The following is a 22,190-nucleotide window of genomic DNA, read 5'->3' on the forward strand; positions in this document are numbered from 1 at the left end:
CTTGATGTTGTGGGTGTTGGTTTTATTTCTGAGTTCGATCCCAGCAGAAGCTGGGTCCCAGGTAGCCTGCTCAGGTTGACTCAGCCTTCCATCCTTCCGAGGTCGGTAAAATGAGTACCCAGCTTGCTGGGGGAAAGGTAATCATGACTGGGGAAGGCAATGGCAAACCACCCCGCTACAGTCTGCCATGAAAACGCCAGCGAAAGCGGCGTCCCTCTAGGAGTCAGCAATGACTCAGTGCTTGCACAGGAGGAACCTTTCCTTTCCTTTTCTATTGCTGTTAATATGGAATAAGAAGGAAGATAGACTTTCCTTCCTCTCACTATATCTGGAAGTTTCTGTAACTTATCTTTCATTTCATTCAATCTCTCAAAAAGGCACTTGTGTATTTAAATTATTTATTTATTTAATTTGTTCCACTTGACCAATGGTTCTTCATTAACAATAGTTAAAACTATGGACTTGACTAGAAAATGCTTTCTATCTGACCTTCTCCCAGCATGCAGTATCTGTGCATTGTGGGAGAGGTTGTGCCTTCACAGGACACTGCAGTTCCGCCAGCACCTATATGTGAGCATAACATTTGGATAGGGCATGCATGTGTAAAATTCAATATGCATAGGTCTGAAAAATGTAATCAGGTTCTCCCATATGTGCAGAGAACTGACTGTACGATTTGGGGCTATGTGTAGTGGTTTTTCTCATTCATATGGGCCTATTCAAACATTATGCCCGAGTGTGTGTCCATTGAGGCAGACACACCCAGTGGGCAGTGAGAAGGTGCAATTTTACTTTACCACCACAAGTAAGGGAAAGGTCGGGGAGAGTATAATCCAATCTAAGCCATTTAAAACATCCAAATTAATTTCAAAACAATAACATGATGTCATTGTTATATCAACCGAACTTCCTCACAGGGTTGTTGTGAGGTGAAAATGGGAGCAGGAGAGAGACAAATCATGTATGACTCCCTGAGATCCTTGGAGGAGGGGGGAAATAAAAATGTAATAAATAAACCAAAGAGTACAGCCAAGAGGAGACAACATAAAACCAGCAACACAAAACTCAAAAGGCCTGGTGAAACAACAACAAAAAGTTTTAACTACCCTTCTAAATGGGTCAGTGGCAAGGATCTGGGAGTCCACAAGTGGGAGCCACTACCAAGAGGAACTATTTCTAGCAGAAGACAACTGTGCCTTTGATGGTACAACTGTACCAGGGCCTCTTAACTAGCTACACGTTAAAGGGCAAAATCAGCACCTTCAACTTAGCCCAGAAGTGAACTGGAAACAAGTGGAACTCTTGCAAAGTTGGTGTCATACGCTTTCAGTGAATGGAAAAGCCTTTTAATCCTTTCTTTGATGGATTAAATCAGCGGTCTCCAGCACAGCTCCCGTGGCCGCCATGTGACAGGCATCTCCAATGGTGCCCATGAAGCTCTCCGCTCCCTGCCCCTTCAAAAATTTACTTTTTAAAAAACTTGGAAAACATTAGGGCGCCAGGTACTCCTTCCTCTTCCTGAACTTGCCGCTGATTAGCTATTCAGCAAGTAGGAAGAGAAGCAAAGAGTTCCTTCCTGGCCACACCCAATCTTCCATCCATACAGACTTCCCCCTTGTGCGTGCTCTCTCAGTCTCTCCCTCTCTGTCTTCCCCCTTGTGCGTGCTTTCTCAGTCTCTCCCTCTCTGTCTTCCCCCTTGTGCGTGCTCTCTCAGTCTGTCCCTCTCTGTCTTCCCCCTTGTGCGTGCTCTCTCTGTCTCTCCCTCTCTGTCTTCCCCCTTGTGCGTGCTCTCTCTGTCTCTCCCTCTCTGTCTTCCCCCTTGTGCGTGCTCTCTCTGTCTCTGTCCCTCCCTCCACCCACCCACTCCCAGCTTCTAGCCTCACTATTTCTCTCCATCCAAGCCTTCTCTGCACTATCTCTCTCCCTTCCCCATTCTTAACCTTCTTTTGTCTCTCCCTTCCTAGCCTTGCTCTTTCTGTCCCACTCACCCTTTTATCTTGCTGTTTTTTTCCACTCCCAACCTCTAGTCTTGCTCTTCCTCTTCCCTCTGCCCATTTGCCTTCTATTTTCCCCCTCCCTCCCAGCCTCTACCCTTTTTATTACTATCCCTGCCTCACACACCTCTTTTGACTAGCCAGGTCACTATGGCAGCCATTATGTGACTATCCGCACCCTCCATGGGAACCATTTGTGGTGGTGCCCGTAGCAGTTTCTCAAATCCCCAAATGTACCATAGCTTGTGGGCTGCATTTGACCTGGGAGGGAGACAAGTTATGCAAACCTATTGTATGTATCTCCTGCCTCTCATTTGTCTGTTGCATTTCACTGAAATTCAAATTTGCCTGAGTACGTTTATTTATTTGTTTATTTAATGACTGTCATTTGTTTTGGATTGGTGATGACCTGAACAAGACAAGCAGCTTTCTGAAGTCCTTCCGAACCAGACCAAGCTGCCAAGGACAGACGTCAAAAGTGACAGTAGAAGCATTTTTATAGTCAAAGTGGAAAGCAGCAAACGATAAAGTCTCATTGTTGCACAAATAGGGAAAGCTGGCAGTTTTCATATCAGAAGCATCAGGTGTTCGGATTTGAGTCAGAACTGCTGAATAGTGGATTGTTTGCCTTTTGGAGAAATTGAGAGGAAGGAAATGTCATACAGTAACACCACACATGATAGTGGCAGGAAACAGCACATGGGGAAATCAACCTTTTCCACGCTGTTTCCTATAGATATCGTTTGCATGGGAATTTCTGGTAGGTGATGCTGGGGGGTTTTAGAGCTAAAATTTCCAAAAGGTAGTAGAATAATGTTTCTAATCTGAACCTGGGCCCATCCTTGCATGCTGCTACTCTAAACCTAGTTTATTCAAGAAAGCAAAGCACTAATTGTACATGAGGTAGCAAACTATGAGCAAGTTTAAAGTAACATTATCCAGGTACCATTGATGAAAAGTAAGTAAATAAATAAAGCTTCAGAGTATTATATTCTGATCACCATTGTGTTCCTGATACCGGCAAAACCAAGAGTAGGTTTCAGGTTGGGACCATAGCTCCATAAAAGAGTACCTGTTGTGCATGCAGATAATCCCTGGTTCAATTCCTGTCATATGTAATTAAAAGGATCTCAGGCAGCAAGGCTGGGAGAGACCAGTGTAGGAGGGTTGATGTGTAGATGGTACGGAGCTTGACGGCCACTTGTTTGTCATGTCCACACTTTGCATTTCCATATGTTCACATAATCTTATGTGTACACTTAAGAACATAATGTGAAGAGGTGTGTCATTATATGTTCATCCCATGGCCCAAAGCACTAGCTATTTTAGTTTATATCCTGCCATTCTCCATATTAGGCAGTATCCAATTTTGCCTTTCCGTGGGCGTCCCAGGCCTGCCAGCAGCAGCACATACACAGCCGACCCCATCAGTGGCAGTGTGTGCGTGGCCGCCACCGCTGGTGGATGCGAAGTAGCACTTCTGGGGGCAAACACCAAAACGAGCAGAAGCACTCGTTCCTGGAAGGGGCAGATGTCTCCGCTCATTTCGGCGCTTACTCCTGGACGCACTACGTCATGGCCTCCAGCAGTAGGGGCCGCACGTGCGCTGCTGGTGGTGGGCCTGGGGCACCCGCAGAAGGACACTATTGGATCCAACCGTAGAACCCAAAGCACCTATGGACTCACGTGCAGCACTTCATTCCCAGTCAGCAGTTCCATGCAGCAAAAACCAGAATTGCTACTTAAGCTTGTGACGTCACAATATAATTAATATATTAAGAGTATTCAAAACACTTCATACATGACCTACTTGAAATTCTTACAACTCTATAAGGTAGATCAAATGTTAATTTCCCCAAATTTGCAAATGCGGTCTGGGGATGAAAGAAAGAGTGACTTGTCTGAGGACACCGGTTTTATTCAGTTTAGATTTATACATTCCACTTTTCCAACTCCTGGGAACTGCCCAAACCAGCTAACAACTAAGATGTTAAAAACAATCATAAACAGTATTTGAAAAACAGCAAATGACGAGCAATATAGGAGACAGAGAAGGAGGAAAAAAAGGGAGGAGATGAAAATAAAGCAGACACCAACCAGGTCACAGGCCTGTTATATAAAGTTTTCAGCTGGCATTAAACATAGCCCGCATGGGAGCCAAATGTGGGACTCCCTGCTCTGGGAGATATGACTACCATAGAGAAGATTCTTTCTTATGTGTCACCACTAACTGAGCCTTTGATGGTGGTGGACTTGGGGAAGGTTCACTTCTGTTGCTATAAGTAGGCAGGCAAGTTCACATGGCAGGCAATGGTCCTTTGAGTACCCATATGACTGTTGCTCCAAGCCCTATCCTGGCCAGATAGTAAGATATCATCTCCAGTAATATCTAAAGGCACTGAGAGACCCAGCAGAACAGTCACTTCTCCTGACTAGTTTTTAGCATAGATTGCCAGAGCAACCAAGACTATTTTGGTCCCAAAGACAGGTCAGAAACTGAGAATTGGATCTAAATAATAATCCAGAACCACTTGGAGATGAGGAGCCACCACAAACTTGAGACCTAGAGACATAGTCAGATTTCACGGGAGAAGTGAGATTTAATCCAGGGACTTCCTGATTTACAGTACAATCCTAATATCTACTCAGAAATAAATCCCATTGGTTTATTCCCTGGTAAGTGTGTGTACTATATGCTGTATAGGATTGCAGCCCCAGTCTCTAAGCCACTACTTTATTATTACATTTATGTCCTGCCTTTTTTCCTCTTGTAAGGAACCCAAGGGGGCTTACATGGCCCTCCTCCTCTCCTTTTTATCCTCACAACAACACTGTTTAAAATTTGAAGTGCAGTTTGAAGGCTAGATGTGAGAGTTGCCAATAAGGAAAGTTATGGGGGTTAGTGGATGCACACCAAGGGCAATTTATCTCTTGGCAAGGCTTGTCCTAAAAACTCAGACAGTGTATTTATCCCCTCCAAGCAATGCTTTATACTTGTTTTCTGTAGTGGATAGATTCCACCCACTAAAGATCAATAGTTTAGGCCAAGAATGGCCAACTTACCTATTTCAGAAGCCACTCAATTTTGTAAACTCTGATCTAAGTGGCTGTAGCTATTTGACCCCCTCATGGAAGATTATGTTGTATAATATAGTTGACATCACAGTAATGTATGCAGGTGCAGCCCTCTCTATTCATAATGCTTTTTTAAGGATTTAAGAATTGTTGCCATTCTGGGTTTTCAGATCTGCAGCTTTAAGAATTTAGAGATTTTTCTTTCCAGAAATGTGCTGAATACGCTCACCATATGGCATCATTTTACATGACTCCAGAACACACTGTATTCCTTGCGTAAAATGCAAAGGCCAACTGAAATGAATTAATTAAATTGAACACATTTTACATTTTTCTTCCACTGCTGCATTCCAAGTGAGGGCTTGATTCCTTAGTTGAGTTAGTTCTGCCACCTGGAGCCCAGAACTGGTAGAATTACAGTAGCTTTATTGCCTGACTTGCATTTAAAGATGGGGGGGGAGGTGATGATAACCTATGAGTGATTGAAGATAAGTCAAATATGAATGAAGAACATAAGCAAAGGAGAATGTACATACTAGCCATGTGCTCAAAAAATGAATATGTTCTTATACAAGTTCCCAACTGATTATAGAAAACCAGCATACAAAAAAACATTGTGAGGTTGATCTATTCATTGACTGTTAACTCCAGAGCAACCAGAAGCAATATGGACATTTTATTTACGGTGACAAAATGTTTGTCCCTATTTATTGCTCCATAAAGAATGTTTGGTAGTAAGCTAGTAGAGGGAGAACAAGGAAGTTTGGATTATTTTAGCAATGTGAGGATAACGTTTTTTTTCTGAGCTTTCGAGGTGTGACGTCTCAGCCAATCATACAGTTAGCATTTTAAAAAAATGTTTAGACACTTCAGATTATTTGTCAGCTCACCAAGCTGATGATACTCCCGCTGCCATATGTGTTGGGCAGTTTAGGGAGCAATCATATGGCCCCTAGACAGCATCTAGACAACCATAAGTTTTTCCAGTTTCTGGGAACCAAGTTTGGAGCCAGCACTCCGAGCTCAGTTCCCAGAAAGCTGACTCCCCGCCGCATTGTAGGAGGTGTGGTTTGGCCCTGGCTCCACATTCGGAAGAGCAGTGCGGAGTGGCCAAAAGAGGGGCATTACTTGGGGAGGGAGGGGACCGCAGAAGTGCTGTTACGATGCTTCCTGTGCGCTGTCTGGCCTTCCCCCCCGCCCCACTCTGAGGCACCCCTGTTAGACAGTCGAAATTCGCCATCTAGCCACAAATTTAGGGCGGATGGAGTGCGGAGGAGAGGATCCCCTCCACACTCTGCCTGCCCTGCATTGGATAGTCAGCCACCTCCGAGTTTGGAGGTGGCCCACTATCCCCATAGGATTGTGCTCTTAGGGTATCTGAGTCAAACCAGTAATTTTGAATAGACACCAAGAAACAAACAAGAACAACAAAAACCCAGTGCATAATTTAAATACATATAAAAAGAGACTCAAAAAGGCTGCTTGGAAGCCAGGCCTATCATTGCCTTTCCAGGTTCCAATGGGGAGAGAGGGTACCTATTTTACTAAGGGTCGTTCCCCATGTAGTTTAAATGAACAGTGGCTACTAGTCATGAGGGCTGTGTATTACTTCCAGTATTACTTCTCAGACCTTTGGCTAAGATGAAGTGAAGTGTAGTGCTTCCAGTATCTGAGGCATTATGCATTTCAATACCAGTTGCTAGGGAACATGAGCAGTTGGGTGCTATTGCGCTCATGCCCAGCTTGCGGGCTTCCCATTGGGGCATCCGTTCGGCTACTGTAGGTCTTTGGTCTGAGCCAGCACAGCTTTTCTTAAGTTCTTATGATGGCTTTGAGTGATAGTACTAAATCAATAGCATGAGAAGTTGGCATGCAGAAATCTATAAGGAGTGGTGCTAGTAGAGTAAGTAGAAGAAAAAAAAAATTGTTCTTAGTCCTAACAGTCTACCCTTCCTCCTTTGACCATGCTGGTTTAGCACCCCTGCCCTGTTCTCAGTCATATTCCTTCTTTAAAGGAATAGATAGGATTCCTAATAAATAAATAAATAAATAAAAAATTTATATCCTGCTTTTCTCTTATTTGGATAATTAATTTAGCTTACAACAATATTAAAACACAAAAAGGCTAAAAAAAATGCTACTAAAATACAGTATAATCTACACACACACAAAAACAGCCAGGAAATTTTTAAAAGCTTACTTTTTTTCAGCATCAGGGCAAACTCAATTTATCATGCCCCCAAAAGCCCTTTGGAGCAGCAGTGTCTTCACAATTTGTCAAAAAACCGAGGAGCAACAGAATTAAAGGGGCTTTCCAGGGAAGAGAGTTCCAGAGTCTGGGTGCAATTACTGAGAAGACTCTATCCCGTGCAAAATCACCCCACCCCTGCCTTCCCTCAGATAGCAAGGCGGCACAGAGCAAGGCCTCAGATGAAGACCTGAGTGAACAGGTAGGTTCATACTGGAGGAGGTGGCCCTTACAGTATCAAGGTCCCAGGCCATTTAGAGCTTTATAGGACAGCATCAACACTTTAGGTTGAGTTGCATGGTGGGGCTTTTTCTGTGCTGGTATCCACTCTTTGGAATTCCCTGCCAAAGCATGTCTGACTTGCCACTGCCATGTTATCGTTTCACCAATCTCTCCCATTCACTTCAAAAAATATCCAGCCAGTTCAGTAGGACTCAGATGAGCATCACAACCAGAATAGGGATGGGCATCCACTAGGAATGTCAGAGAAATTTGTTTAGGGGGTAGAGTTGGATGAGTTTTCCTAGGCTGAGCCCCCACAGACTTCATTTTGGTTCCCACTACAGTGCCCAACTCATTCTGCAATGAGTCGGGCCAGTGAATGGATTTTCCAGGGATTTTGCATACGGGGGGGGGGGGGGGGTCCTGCAAGCTGCACACATTTCTGAACAATTTGAGCAAATTACATCTGAATTTGCAAAATTATGGAAATAACATACTCAGCCAAATTTGAGTAATTTGTGCAAATTCGGCCATAATTTGCGCAAATTATGAAACCTTCAAAAATGCACAAAAAGTTCTTAGAGTTCAGGGAAAAGTCCGCAGCTCGGCTCACAGATGCAAATCAAGTCGTACACACCACAGAACTCCATCAAGCCAAAAAAGAACTGGATTTCCCAGTGACAGACATCCCTGGCATTCACATCAGCAAGCTGCCTACTCATGTAAGTTGCTGTTGTTGGAACAGGCAAAAAGCTATTGTATTCATGCTGATTATACAGTAGTGTTGTACAGTGTTGCCACTGTATTCTTGTTGTTTTTAGTATGCTGTTCTTATTTTTGAATACTGTATCATATATGTTTTAATGGATTTTTTTTAATTTGAGAGACATCCCACAATGGAAATACTGCCCATAACTTTGTGGCAGAGATACACCTTTTATACATAAGTAAATGATAAATAAATGAAATAAATAATAATTCCCAGGTCAGGAAGCAATGGCAGTTAAATCAGTTTACATTTGGAGTATAGATACATGTCCTGTATTTATGTAAAATTCAATTGATTATAGGAAATTTTCTTATGTATCCTATGTGTAGCGATCTGTAACTGGTAGCTTCCTTAGCTGTGTTGCAAGAGGTTCCCATACAGTGGATCTCTATTCAGTCTGGGCTTGTGGCCGTTCTTTGTGTGGTTTTTTAACACAATGATTACACAGTAGCTGAAATCAAAATCAGACTGGGTTGCTTTTTATTGAATCTTGCTAAAGCAAAATTTTGAAATCCCTGCTCAAGCAAAACATCTGAGGGATTTCAGAGGAAATTTTTTTAAAGTTTTTAATGAGTCTAGCAAACTCAGGGGAGTTCTACACATCTCTTAGTTGTTGCTAAGGTTTTCCTAAAGCAAAATGTTGAGGTGAATTTTAGGATCCTGCTTTGGCAACTCATCTGAGGAATTTAGATGGAAGCAACAACAACAAAAGGTTTGATAAGAGGAGAGATATTTCCCAGGGAGATTCCTTACATTCCATACCGACTATTCCATACCAACTATTGTCTAATAACAAACAAAAGAAGTAGATTTTTGCATATTTCAGAAAGGTTCCAAGGAACCTCTATTTCTGCAGTCCTCTTAAGTAATTAATGAGCTAAAATCTGAGGCACAGAAAGATTGGTTGGAATGATTAGATGAAACCAATAGCCCTCCTCATTTGTTAGTGCACTCTTTGTACACCTGAGTCCTTAAGTGGGGCTCTGCCCTCTAGCCTCACACCAACTTCATGTGTGCCTGTCTGCTGACATCCACAAATTTAGTGTAGACATTTGAAATGACCAGTCTACACATGAGCAGTTGCTCATGCATAGGTGCTTCATGTGAGTGAGACCCCAATCAAACACTGAAGGAAGCTATTGTGTTGAAGCCAAAGGACATCAAGGAAGGTGGATTGACTGACAATATTTTAAGTAGAAGACAGGTGAAGGAGAATGAAGACTGAAAAGAGGAACTGGAGTAGAATTAGGTTCACTCAAAAGAATATTATGAAAAGCTTTGGTAAATTCAGTTTCACTAAAGTGAAATAGGTGAAAACCAAACTTGAAGGAAAGGAAGTGAAGTGGGAAGTCCTGTCTCACTAACCTTTTCAAGTTAGTTGAGAATGTCAATAAACATATAGACAGGGGTGATCCGGTAGACATTGTTTACTTGGACTTCCAAAAGGTTTTTGACAAAGTTCCTCACCAAAGACTCCTGAGCGAACTTAGCAGTCATGGAGTAAGAGGACAGGTCTTACGGATCACTAACTGGTTAAAGAACAGAAAGCAGAGAGTAGGAATTAATGGTAAATTATCTCAATGGATTGGAAGGAAGTAAATAGTGGGGTCCCACAGGGACCTGTATGAATAAATGATCTGGAATTAGGAGTGAGCAGTGAATTGGCCAGGTTTGCCAATGACACCAAATTATTTAGGGCAGTTAAAACAAAAAGGGATTGTGAAGAGCTCCAAAAGGATATCTCCAAACTGGGAGAACGGGCATCTAAATGGAAAATGCAGTTCAAGGTATGCAAGTGTAAAGAGATGCACGTTGGAGCAAAAAATCCCAACTTCAGGTATAGCCTGATGGGATCTGAGCTAGCAGTGACTGAACAGGAAAGAGATCTTGTGGTTGTGCTGGACAACTCAATTAAAATGTCAACCCAGTGTGTGGCTGCTGTAAAAAAGGCAAACTCCATTTTAAGCATTATTAGAAAAGGAACTGAGAATAAAACTGCCAATATTATACACCCCTTATACAAATCTATGGTGTGACCACACTTAGAATACTGTGTACAGTTGTGGTCACCACACCTAAAAAAGGATATTGTAGAGCTGGAAAAGGTGCAGAAAAGGGCAGCTAAAATTATCAAGGGGCTGGAGAATCTCCCCTATGAGAGAAGGTTACAACAGCTGGGATTGTTTAGCTTGGAAAAAGGAGGGTAAGCGGAGATGTGATAGAAGTTCACAAAATGATGCACGGTGTGGAGAATGTGGCTAGGGAGACATTTTTCTCCCTCTCTCAAAATACTAGAACCCGGGGTCATCCTATGAAGCTGATTGGTGGGAGATTCAGGACAGATAAAAGGAAGTATTTCTTCACACAGCACATAGTTAAACTATGGAATTCGCTACCACAGGATGTCGTGATGGCCACCAATTTGGATGGCTTTAAAGGGGGGTTGGAAAATTTTTGGAGGAAAAGGCTATCAATGGCTACTAGTCTTGATGGCTATGTGCTACCTCCAGTACCAGAGGCAGTGAGCCTCTCTACACCAGTTGCTGGGGAACATGGGTGGGAGGGTGCTGTTGCGTTCATGTCCTGCTTGTGGATTCCTGGCCAACAGCTAGTAAGCCACTTTGTGAACAAAATGCTAGACTAGATAGACCCTTGATCTGATCCAGCATTGCTCTTCTTATGTTCTTATGGGAAGAAAGTATCAAACCAGTCACTGAGGAAAGGATGGAGGGCAATGGGCAGATGGCTAAAGTAATTAAAGGGTAGGAAGAGAGGAATTATTTCAACATTCTTGAAACCACAGAAAGAACAAAAGAAATGGACTCTAAGAGAAACTGAAGGAATGAGAAATGGGAAGATGGAGGCAAGAAGTAAGACAGGGACACAATCATAGCAGCAAATAATAGAAATAGGAATGGAAAAAGGAGCCCTTTGGGGTCAGGGAAAGGAGTGTATGGGAGAACGAATGGGCAGATGACAGAGGTGCAGAATATGGAGGACAGAGGGAGGAATGCAAAATGGAAACACTGCTTTCAGAAAGCATGTATTTCAAAAAAAGATTGAGGTGCACAAGTCTGTGAATTACAAAAGGTAAGATAAAAAATTTTAAACAAAAAGAAATATGTCGAACTCGAGATACTAAAGCCTGTTCTTCTGAATGTTTCCTTACATTCATTGTACAACTGCACAGCAAACTAACACTGATTACAGTGTAACTTTAAAAATAAAATAAAATAAAATGTCCCATACAGGAACCTGTTCTGCTCTGCACAGACTGCACTGAGCTGCATTGAAATTTGTGATAACTGGAAACTAAGCTGAGCTACTTCCTCCTCCACCACCACCACCCCAAAGGAGGAAAGAGCCCATTTATTTCCAAACCAAATACAATTTGTGACTTGCCAAGCCCCCTCACCAGGCTGGCCTAATGGTGGCACTCTGGTGGCAGTAGTAGGAAACTATAGCAAGCAGGGAAAGGGAACTGGGAGAGGTCACTCCCCTTCCCCTTTCCAGAGTCTGGCATGCTGCTGTGCAGAGCACCAAGTAGCCAGTATCCTCTGGGAAATGTATATTTCCCAGGAGATTCCAGCAGCTTGCCACATTGCATAGCAGTACAACTCCCTCCTCCTCTTCTCCTTGCCTACTGCTTCCGGCAGAGTATCAGCCCAGTAAGTGGGGTTGTTGCAAAGGAGTGGGGCTCAGTTTATTGGCTCAGTTGGTGGATGGAAGGGGATAGACAATGAATTCTTATTTGCTTAGATTAAAATCTGAGCCAGAAAAGAATTCAGGAGTTGTAATGCTCACTTTGAGACAAACATTATGAGCCCCTGCAGTTCATATTTTTGTATTCAGAAACATGAGGCCCAACAACACCATTAATTGAATTTCATACCCATAATTCTTTGTTTACATAGAAGAAAGAGTGGAAATCAGAGACTAGGGAAATTAACTGAGTTTCAATTCAGACTAGAAGTGTGCTTTTCAAGAAATGCTGTTTGCCTTAAATTTACTTTCCTGCATTCTTCCTTTTGCAGTTGTGTGTAATATTGGAGCCAATGCAAGAACTGATGTCAAGGCATAAAACGTATAATTTAAGTCCTCGAGATTGCCTGAAAACATGTTTGTTTCAAAAATGGCAGCGAATGGTGGCACCTCCAGGTATAGTTGGCCCTTAATATTTACTCTCTGTAATTTGATTGTTAGATGTTTTAAGAGAAAGAATTTAAAAGCTTTAAAAAATGAGGTCCACTTAAATAGGGAATAACATTAGAAAACTTAAGACAAAGCACTTTATTACTTCTAAATCGGTGGTGTTCAAAGTGTGATCCACCACAGAGCTAAGTACAGGAAGGGCCAAAGGAAGGGAATGCTGTTTGGCAGCCTTTTCCAGGAGGAGTCCCTCAGCTAGCCAGGTCCTGTGACTCCGGCTCTTCTGTGTGTGCTCAGGGCTCTCTCTCTCTCTCTCTCTCTCTCTCTCTCCTTCTCTCTCTCTGTAGGAAAGCAGGCCAGGTGGAACTAACCAGCATCAGCCCTTCCCAGACTATTAATGCTTGGGAGCTAGTGTAGTAACTCAGTCCAGTTTTGTGCTCTCGCTGAGCCTAGTGTCCTAATAACTAGCTGAGGGGGTCTTTTGCTTTCTGTTTAGCTCTACACCCCACACCACTCCCTGTATAAAGCACAGCAGAAGATAGGCTCTCCATAGCAATTCTAGGTGCTTCTCCTATTGACTCCTCTGTTGTGAGGAAAGCGTCTAGACCTGGCACACACGCAACACAACATCCTCAATAAGGAGATCAAGCCTGGCGGAAAAGCTTCTGTAAAAGACTGCATCCTCACAATCAAGGTTCCCCAGAAACACGTAGCCACAGAAAAGTGTAGGAGATGTTCCCAGAATTTGCAGTATACAGGGTTTCTGGGGAGAGGTTCAGCAACTCCTTGGTGAAATAGTTGATGTAGAAAGGTTTCCCTAAAGCTGTAAAGTTTGAAAACTGCTACCTAAGGTAGAGTTCTGATAGCATGCAGCTTGCTCAAGACTGGCCCTACCATGAGGCAAGGTGATCAAGGGGAGCAGTGAGATGAGCCTGCCCCCTGGCCTGCTATCCACCAGCCTGTCACTAGTTCACCCTCTGCCTCTGCAGCACCAGTCTAGACCCTTGCCCCCACCTTCCCCCCTCCAGAGAAGAGAATGAGCCCAGGCCAGTCTTTGAGTGGCTGGCATTTGCGATTGAAACTGCATGGTGGGCATTTTAATCCAGGGGGGGAAATGCCAGATTCCTACAGCAGACAGGCTACTGCAACTGCTTGCCTTGTGAGGAGGAGGAGGAGGAGGAGGAACATGCTTGGCTTTCCCCAAGCAACATCTTGGGTTGTTTATACAGTGGGGTTGGTTCTGGCTAGATGGCACTACCCCTAGCCTCAGATATATTTTTTTCATTTAAAAGATTCAGTGTTATGCCCTCTTCTGTGTACCACATGGTATAATTAGTCATAAAAGGTTACATTTCCTGTTAAAGAAAATGCAAGAAAGGAGGCGTCAAAAATGGCCAAATTGTGAGTGAGCTCAGTGTTAGACTGTTTACTCCCACGTCTGACACATGGAACATTCTGGTCGTTTGGCTGCTCCCACAAAAGTTAAAATGGGACCAGATTTGCCTGTTATTGACTCCTCTAGAGTCACCTCAAGATAGATGGGCATAATCCAGATGAGTCAATAGGCAGATTTGATCTTTTGTAGGAGCAGCCAACCAGAATTTCACTGATAGGATCATTATTGGAAAAGTTATGTATATAGTGAATGTATTATTTATGTCTTACATTTTTATCCCATCCTTCCTCCAAGATGCTCAGGGTAGCACCCACGTTGACTCCCTCCTCCGATTTTATCCTCACAACACCCTGTGATGTAAATTAGGCTAAGAACTGGGCATTTTAGCCTTGAGAAGAGAAGACTGAGGGGAGATATGATTGCACTCTTCAAGTACTTGAAAGGTTGTCACAGAGAGGAAGGCCAGGATCTCTTCTCGATCATCCCAGAGTGCAGTTCACGGAATAATGGGTTCAAGTTACAGGAAGCCAGATTCCAGCTGAACATCAGGAAAAACTTCCTGACTGTATTTAATTAATTAATTACATTTCTATCCCGCCTTTTTTCCTCCTTAAGGAACCCAAGGCGGCGTACATAGTCCTCCTCCCCCTCCTCCATTTTATCCTCACAACAACAACCCTGTGAGGTGGGTTGGGCTGAGAGTCTGTGACTGGCCCAAAGTCACCCAGTGAGCTTCCATAGCCGAGTGGGGACTAGAACCCGGATCTCCCAGCTCCCAGGCCAACGTTCTAGCCATTACACCACACTGGCGCTGTTAGAGCAATATGACAATGGAACCAATGACCTAGGGAGGCGGTGGGCTCTCCCACACTGGAGGCATTCAGGATGAAGCTGGACAGCCACCTGTCAGGGATACTTTGACTTGGATTCCTGCATTGAGCAGGGGGTTGGCTTGATGGTCTTATAGGCCCCTTCCATCCTACTATTCTCTGATTGTATGATTCTAAGAAATAGTAACTAGCACAAGACTATCTTGTGAGTTTCATGGCCAAGGAGGCATTTGAACCCAGCTCCCTCTGGTCCTAGTCTAACATTCTGTCTACATACCATGGGTGGGAAACCAGTAGCCTGTGGGCTGGATGTGGCCAAAACCTTCCCCATCTGGCCAGTACCCTCCCCTTCCCAGCACCCCACCTACTATACAGCAGTGAGGCTCTTTAAAAGAAGAGTCCATTGGTGCAACTGGAAGCTTCTTTTAGGCCTAATTGCCATGCTGGGGAGGGAGTAGCCACTTGGGAGGGCATGCTGGGATGCCCTGCAATCATCACCATCCCTCCATACACACAGGAATTAGTACTTTCAAAAAGCTTCTATCAGCACCAATAGAAGCTTTTTAGAAGTGTAATTGCTGTGCGGGGGGGGGGGGGTGCAAGGGGTGGCTCACAGCTTGCAAGAGAAGAATTAACCCTTTCCATGTGCTGCAAACCACCAACCACAAATCCCCCCATATAGGAAAAAAGCTTTGAATAAAAGCTCTAATGGGAACTTTTATCCAAAGCCTTATTGCTGGGAGGCCCTGAGGAAAGAGAGAGGGAAGAGAAGAGAAGCAGAACTGGAGAAAGAGAGAGAGTAAAAAGGGGGGAAGAGAGGAAGTGTGTGTGTGTGTGTGTGTGTGTGAAAGAGCATGTGTGTGTGTGTGATGGCTCTGGCCCCACCCATTTTTGGCTCCAGACCCACCCGCTACTGGCATGTGGCCCCTGGCAGCTTTCGCCCAAGAGAATGCAGCCCTCTAGGTGGGAGGCATGTTTCCCACCCATGCACTACACCACACACTCTCAGGGCAGGACACAAAAACAAACTGTTTCTGACTCTCAAACTCTGGTTGGATTTCCCACCCTTCAACTATGGTTCTGATTACAGCCTGCCTACTGTCCCCATGCAAGTCAATGGCTCCCGTTGACGACTGTAGGGCAAAGTAAATGGATTCTAATTGGCAAGACTGTCATGGAGGCTAAACTTCTCCTCTGGCTCTGACTGTGGGTAGTCCAGTTTCCAGTGACAGGGACCCCATGGGGGATGCAATATGTCCAGGTGATTTATCTCCTCCTGCTCCAGCCCATCATAATGACGATCATTTTTCAAGTAGATTAGTGGTGACTGCAATATTTTTTGAGCTTGGGTTATGAATGGCCAGTATTATATATAACTATTATTTTTCCACATATTAATTTAAATTTACTTTTAGTTCCAGGCAAATGTTCCACATATTTAGTGAGCTGATTCAGCGCAGTGTGCACACCAGGAATTTTAAACTGGAGGGGGAAGAGGAGAGAGACTGTTGCTGCTTTTGTTGTTCTTCTGCATGCATCAATATCGGTAATTTGTTTTGCTTCCTGCATGTCTACCACAGCAGAGCCTACAAGACAGCCAACAACCAAACGGAGGAAAAGGAAAAATTCAACCAGCAGCACTTCCAATAGCAGTGCCGGGAACAATGCAAACAGCACCAACAGCAAGAAAAAAGCAGCAGCTGCAAACCTGAGTCTTTCAAGTCAGGTACCTGTAAGTCTCGCTTTCTTTTGAGGTCTCCATATAAGACTATACTACTACTACTACAAATAATAATAATGTAGGCCAGGATCCAAACAGCCATGAAGGGTTTTCTGCATGCACTGGAACTTTTCAGCCTCCCCTCCCCATCAGCAGATTCTTAAAAAGCTGCTCATAAAGGTCAAGGGACTCAATGGGCTGTTGCTGAAAGCAAAAGACGAGCAAAGCCCCAATGCACACAGTTAAAATAGTTTAGCATGTGCGCGGGGTGGGGAGGCTCTATGGATTCCAGCCAGAGTGTTTTAACCCCATTCCTGCATTGAGCCAAGAGACGCCTCCATCCACTGCTGTGCAAATGAGGAAATTAAAGATGATTAATGGAGAAACAACCCACACGCTGCAGGCAAGCACTCTTGGCTAGCAATGCAGTTAAGTAATTGGGGTTCTGATCCAGCTTCTGATCCCCATCACTGCAAAGCATTTTTAGAGTTCAGTGATTTGCACGTGCCCTACCCAGGACTGTGTGTGCTCTGCACTCAGAGTAAAAAATAAACTAAAACTCTTTGCCCAACAGCTCAAATTCTGCACCAAGAAAAGCTGGATTTTGTAACCTGTTTTACTACTATAGCGAGGAGCAAGAAGCTATGGGAGGCACTAAAGTCCCTGACCGCTGGGGATTTCATTCAGCAGTCCCTCTAGTTTCTGCGAGATTTCAGCAGGCAATGCCCATGCACTTTTGAAACCTAGCTTTGAAACCATAATTGCTAAAATCTCATTTTTTTTCTGAGATTCTCAGAAAATATACACAGCCCTGACATTACTCACGAGTTCATGTTCTCCCTCCATCGAGTCAGTGAGCCTCTGTGACAAAAGGCTTCAGTCTGGCCAGTGATGCTTGCAACACGGCACTGTCCCCAAGAGGAGTCTGTTGACTCAAAGTACATTCCAAACACCTAGGAATAATCCAGCCACAAGAGAAGGTATCTTTCCAACCCCCATCTAGCATTCTCATGAAATGAAGCTTAAGAATCAGTGCTTTTAAAAGTACATAAGCTTCTTCCTAAAATATTTTATTTTAACATCCATGAAAAATATGTTGTGGAAATTCCTCAATCACATTCATATCACAGTTATGATCAATGCCATGGAAGATGTAAATCATGTATGAAAAGGATAGCAGTAAGTTCTTTAGAATTATACTGGACAATTGTCCATTGTCCCATTTCTAAAGTTCTAGGCTTGTTCTTCATTTGTTCCTCAATGTCCTGGTGCTGGTCCTTATATATTTTACATTAGAACTGCCAGTCATCCACCCTTTAACTGTTCTGAGCAGGAAAAAAACCCCTGTGCTGGTAGATCATCAGGATCAGGGCCTTAAAAGCTAATACAATAGAAAAGCAGCCTTACAGTGGCTGCATCCATGACCTGCCAGGTTGCATTCTCCTCTCCAGCAGGTCAACAGTTGCGCAGTCAAAAGTTGGCAACTCTGTTTCCCAAATGGATGTTCTTTTTGCTCTTGGGATTATGAGCTGCTTTGGGGGTCAGTTAATTTTTAAAAAACAGCACAGAACTTTGCTTGGATCAGGACACTTTCTGTGGGACTCAGTTCCTCATCTGTACACACACATGAATGTTAAAAAAAAATAGAATGGAAACATAATAATACCCATAGTATTAATAATATTAATAAACAATCCATTCACCTAACAAGGATGTTGTATTTATACCTTTGCATACATAAAGCATTGTATTTAAGTCAGATCTGCATTTTCTGTTCTTTATAACTTAACTGCATTGAGATTGATTCCAAAGAAAGTGTGTGTGTGTGTGTGTGTGTGTATGCACGCACGCACACACACACGCGCGTGCGTGCATGTGTGTGTGTGTGTCCATATCCATATCCAGCAGTGGGGATGAGAGCTTGGGTTGGCACCACTTGAGCTCCACCAAGACAAACGCAGCCTACCAGCCATGCATTGTGGCTGGCTGGGTGCTTGGCAACCTCCTCCTACCTGTTTTTGCAGTCCAAGCAGACAGCAAACCGAGGAGGTTCAGGTAGCAAGTCTGCAAACACTTACCTAGGAGTGAGACCCATTGAATTCAGAGGGGCTTACTTCTTAGTAGGCATGTATAAGATTGTGCTGGTGGGCTGTCATACGTAAGTAGTGGGCTGCATTCAGCGTGGTGGGTCACAAGTGGTGTAGGCCCTGCCTTATGTGCTCCAATGTTTGTGATCACGGACACTGCTGTTTGTACACTAAGTATTGCTATATCTAACCATGAAATGAGCGAATGTAGCTGAATCTTACACGCTGCCATGACTAGCCCACAGCTGTGTGTGTCCCCATGCAAAAGAAAACCCTGGGGTTTAATTCTTGGATTCTGCTTCTCACTCCATGAGCAGGAGCTAGGAGCACTCCAGAGCTGCAGCCTCAACCCTGGGAGGGATGGAGCCTTGTGTCATTCGACAACAGTGACCCCTACTGGCCAATTTAAGGAGAAGCATTGAGGGGCTCTAAAAGGAGTCACTTCCAGTCCTCCACAGAGGTTGGTGGCTATTGCACGGGAACTAGTGAGTGGAGATGAATTGGTGTTTAATTGGTGGGTGTCTTTAGCATTCCTTTCTAAGGAGCAGAGGGTCCCACTGTGGGACAGAGACAGTCGATACAATCCAAAGAAAATTGGGCTTAAGTCCCACTGAAACCAACTGGGAAAGTTTCAACTAACTTTTATGCCATTAATTTCAGTGGGGTTTAAATGTGACTAATTTCTCTGGAACAGGACCAACACGTTTTTCTTCTCTCTTGAGGAATTGTTGATTGCCTGGCATACGGAGTAAATGCACTGAGAATTTGCACCTTGTCACGAAATCTTTATTATAATATCAGGCCAGATGCCAGGATGCGAAATAAAACTATTGTATAGGTCCCAGACAGACAATATATGCTGAATTGCATGGAGCATATAACACAAAGAACCTTCTGCCATTGACTGTAGAAGGCACTACAATAAAGGGGGAGCAATAATCAGAAAAAGGGAAATCCCCACCAAACAGTTAGAATAATCTTTCTGACAGATCACTGAGGGTTTGTTCATACATTATGAAGAAATCTATGCCGTTTATTTTGTGGTACAGTGAATTCAGACATTTATCAAAACTATTAAGTATAGACCTTGATACAGCATGAATGCAGTGGTTTTCAAGCTATGTTCTCCAGAAGAACAGTAATGGCAGTCCAGGTTCCCTGAAAGAGCTTGACTCTCAGTCTTCCTTTGCAATGCATAGCCACAGGAGAGTGTTGATGTGCTCTCTGGCTCACTCACATTTGCTTGCGAGTGGTGGTGAGGTCCAACAGGACTGCCAGTGCCACACATGAACTGTCTGTGGGCAGACAATTCTTGTGGAGAGGGTTCCCTGAAGTTCAGTGGTTTGAAAACCACTACATTAATTATTACTATGGATAAATAGTTCCATGCTTTACCTTACAAGTCCTTGGCTTTTAGCACTTGCATTCTGAGCCATTCGGAAATATATCTTCTACAAACATAATACATGAAAGATCTCTTAAGAGATAGTTCAGTCCAGTCTTCAGTAATTGAGATTACTTCTGCCAGCCTTGACTATCGAGAAATACCTGCCATCAAGAGATGCATGGACTGTACCTTCTTAGCAGTGCTTCCTTACCACCACAGCAGGACTTAAACTGAGTCTAGAGTTCAGCCATAGAAAAATGTTCAGTGAAAGGACTCAGGCCTTGAATATGTGAAGTAACAATAATGAAGAGGAAGCCTCTGAGTATGTACTGCATTTTTTTCACCAGTAGGCAACTACAGTCAGCCCTGGCACATCTAGTGTTGGAGAGGCTGGGTCAGAGGATATGGCTTCCAGGAAAAGCCCCAGCACTGCTCTTTTTAGGCATTCTCTATTATCCACAAACCACCCTACAGGAGAACCAGTTCAGGCACTTACACTGCAATCCTATACGTGTCTACTGAGAAGTAAGCCCTATTGAGTTCAGTTGGGCTTGCTCCCAGGTAAGTGTGTGTAGGGTTGCAGCTTTAACCTGGGTCGCAACAGTCTTTGCATGGTGAAGGAGCAATCCTGTGCCCTTCCCCTCCAGCACGTCGATAAGGTAACATGAGAAGCAGGTGCTCCCTCTGGAGTAAACTGGTGGTGATGGCCATGGCCTTAGATGGCTTCATTCTTCAGACAAATCAACAGAGGACAGGCCTGTGAACCATGACAACTAAATAAAACCTCTATGTTCAAAGGCTAGGGTGACAAGAGGGAAGGACTATCGCCTTCAAGCCCCGCTTGTGGGTTTCTGGGAGGCATTTGGTTGGGTACTGCTGGAGACAGGATGCTGAACATCGGATGTTTTGTCAGGTCCAGCACGGCCCTTCTTACGGTAGCATTTATGCATGAAAGCCTGATTCGCATTACATTATTCCTGTCTCTTTTCTTCAGGGCGAAGGACAGTGTGAATCAAGGGGCTTCATATTTGTGCCTCTGCATAGGACATCCCTATCACACGTTATGTTCTGTGCACATGTTCACTCCACCACCATCCAAAGACTGCTGCCACTTGGGTAGTTATCAAAAACAGTCCAGAGTCTTCCCCCTTCTAATGCAAGCATCTCTCATGTTTTCCCCAAAACAAACCACGTGTTTTCTCATAGATTCTCTATTTAATGTTCATGCTTCACTGTGAAATTTGTCTAAAATATTGACATTCTAGGGTTTTTTTAAAACTATTTGAGAACCATTATGCTTGAAAAGGCATGTACGGATAGTGTAATTACTAAATGTATCCTGTATTCTAGAAGCAGGCCATCTTTTCACAGTTTACAAAGAGAAGAGTGACCACCAAAGCAACGCAAATTGCACCAGTCTGTGGGCCAAACTACATGTGACATTAAGTGGGTCTTGGCATCTATCCTACAGGTGCCAGTGGGGGATTTTCTCCTAAGGGCAATAGCATCTGCAGAGGAGGGATTTACCTCAGGACTGCAGCAGGGGAGGAAGGGGTTAAATTTCCCCTTCACACCTGCTGTGATCCCAAGAATTATCAGTCCGCTCTCCCAGCTGATGCAGTTTGCATTTTTAAAACCCTGTATGTTAGATGCAAAGACACATTTAACATAATGTCTAGTTTTGGCGCAGAATGATGCTAGTCCTTACTCAGAGCATTCTTTTTCTCTGCTAAACCTCTGAACCTACTGTTGCAAACTGTTAGAACTGTGGCAAGTCTATATTTTAATTAACTATATCACATCTTTAATTAGTCGTTTGGGATTTTGTTGTTGAAAAAAGTTTGGTAAGATTTTTTGAATAATATATTTATATTTATATATTTTATCTTTATATTGAACCCACTTAACAACATCCAAAAGAAAATATCAAGCACTTTTTGTCCCTGCCCCAAAGAGCTTACACACTCACTTTTTACAGAAGGAGAGAAGATAGGAGGAGAGGCACAGATAACAAGGGGTGAATATGTCCAAGTGTAGTTGTACATACTTAGGCTTGGTTTCAGCTGGAGATAGAAACTATGACATTCAACCACAGGCTTATTGGAAAAGTTGGAGTTTGAGGAAGAGAGATGACTTCTCAGAAATGTACTGAGAGGGAATTCCTGGCATAAGGGGCAGCAAAAGTGAAATGGGTGGAGTTCCTGGTGGGAGAGTTGGAGGAAAGTCTCAGACACCATCAGATTTTTGCTTGCTTACACCAGAGCATTTATAATTGTCTAAATAGTAATGAGCCCTTTTCAGTATCCAGATCT

The 22,190-nt window shown here is 43.6% G+C and overlaps 1 protein-coding gene across 3 annotated transcripts in view; it reads left to right on the forward strand.

The window, feature by feature from the left end:
- LDB2 (LIM domain binding 2) overlaps nucleotides 1–22,190 on the forward strand; it is a 303,189-nt gene that overhangs the window by 277,371 nt on the left and 3,628 nt on the right. Inside the window, exons 6-7 of one of the 3 annotated variants that reach the window (XM_084860351.1) lie at nucleotides 12,344–12,467; nucleotides 16,265–16,410. In XM_084860351.1, the coding sequence (XP_084716477.1) occupies nucleotides 12,344–12,467; nucleotides 16,265–16,410 (270 nt within the window). Of the gene's footprint in view, nucleotides 1–12,343; nucleotides 12,468–16,264; nucleotides 16,417–22,190 lie in introns of all 3 variants that reach the window. The other 2 variants (XM_084860349.1, XM_084860348.1) reach the window with 2 other exon arrangements.

This window comes from Heloderma suspectum, chromosome 5 (genome assembly GCF_057233095.1).
Source record: "Heloderma suspectum isolate Gila_16-S chromosome 5, 16-S_ref, whole genome shotgun sequence".
NCBI classification, from domain to species: Eukaryota; Metazoa; Chordata; class Lepidosauria; order Squamata; family Helodermatidae; genus Heloderma; species Heloderma suspectum.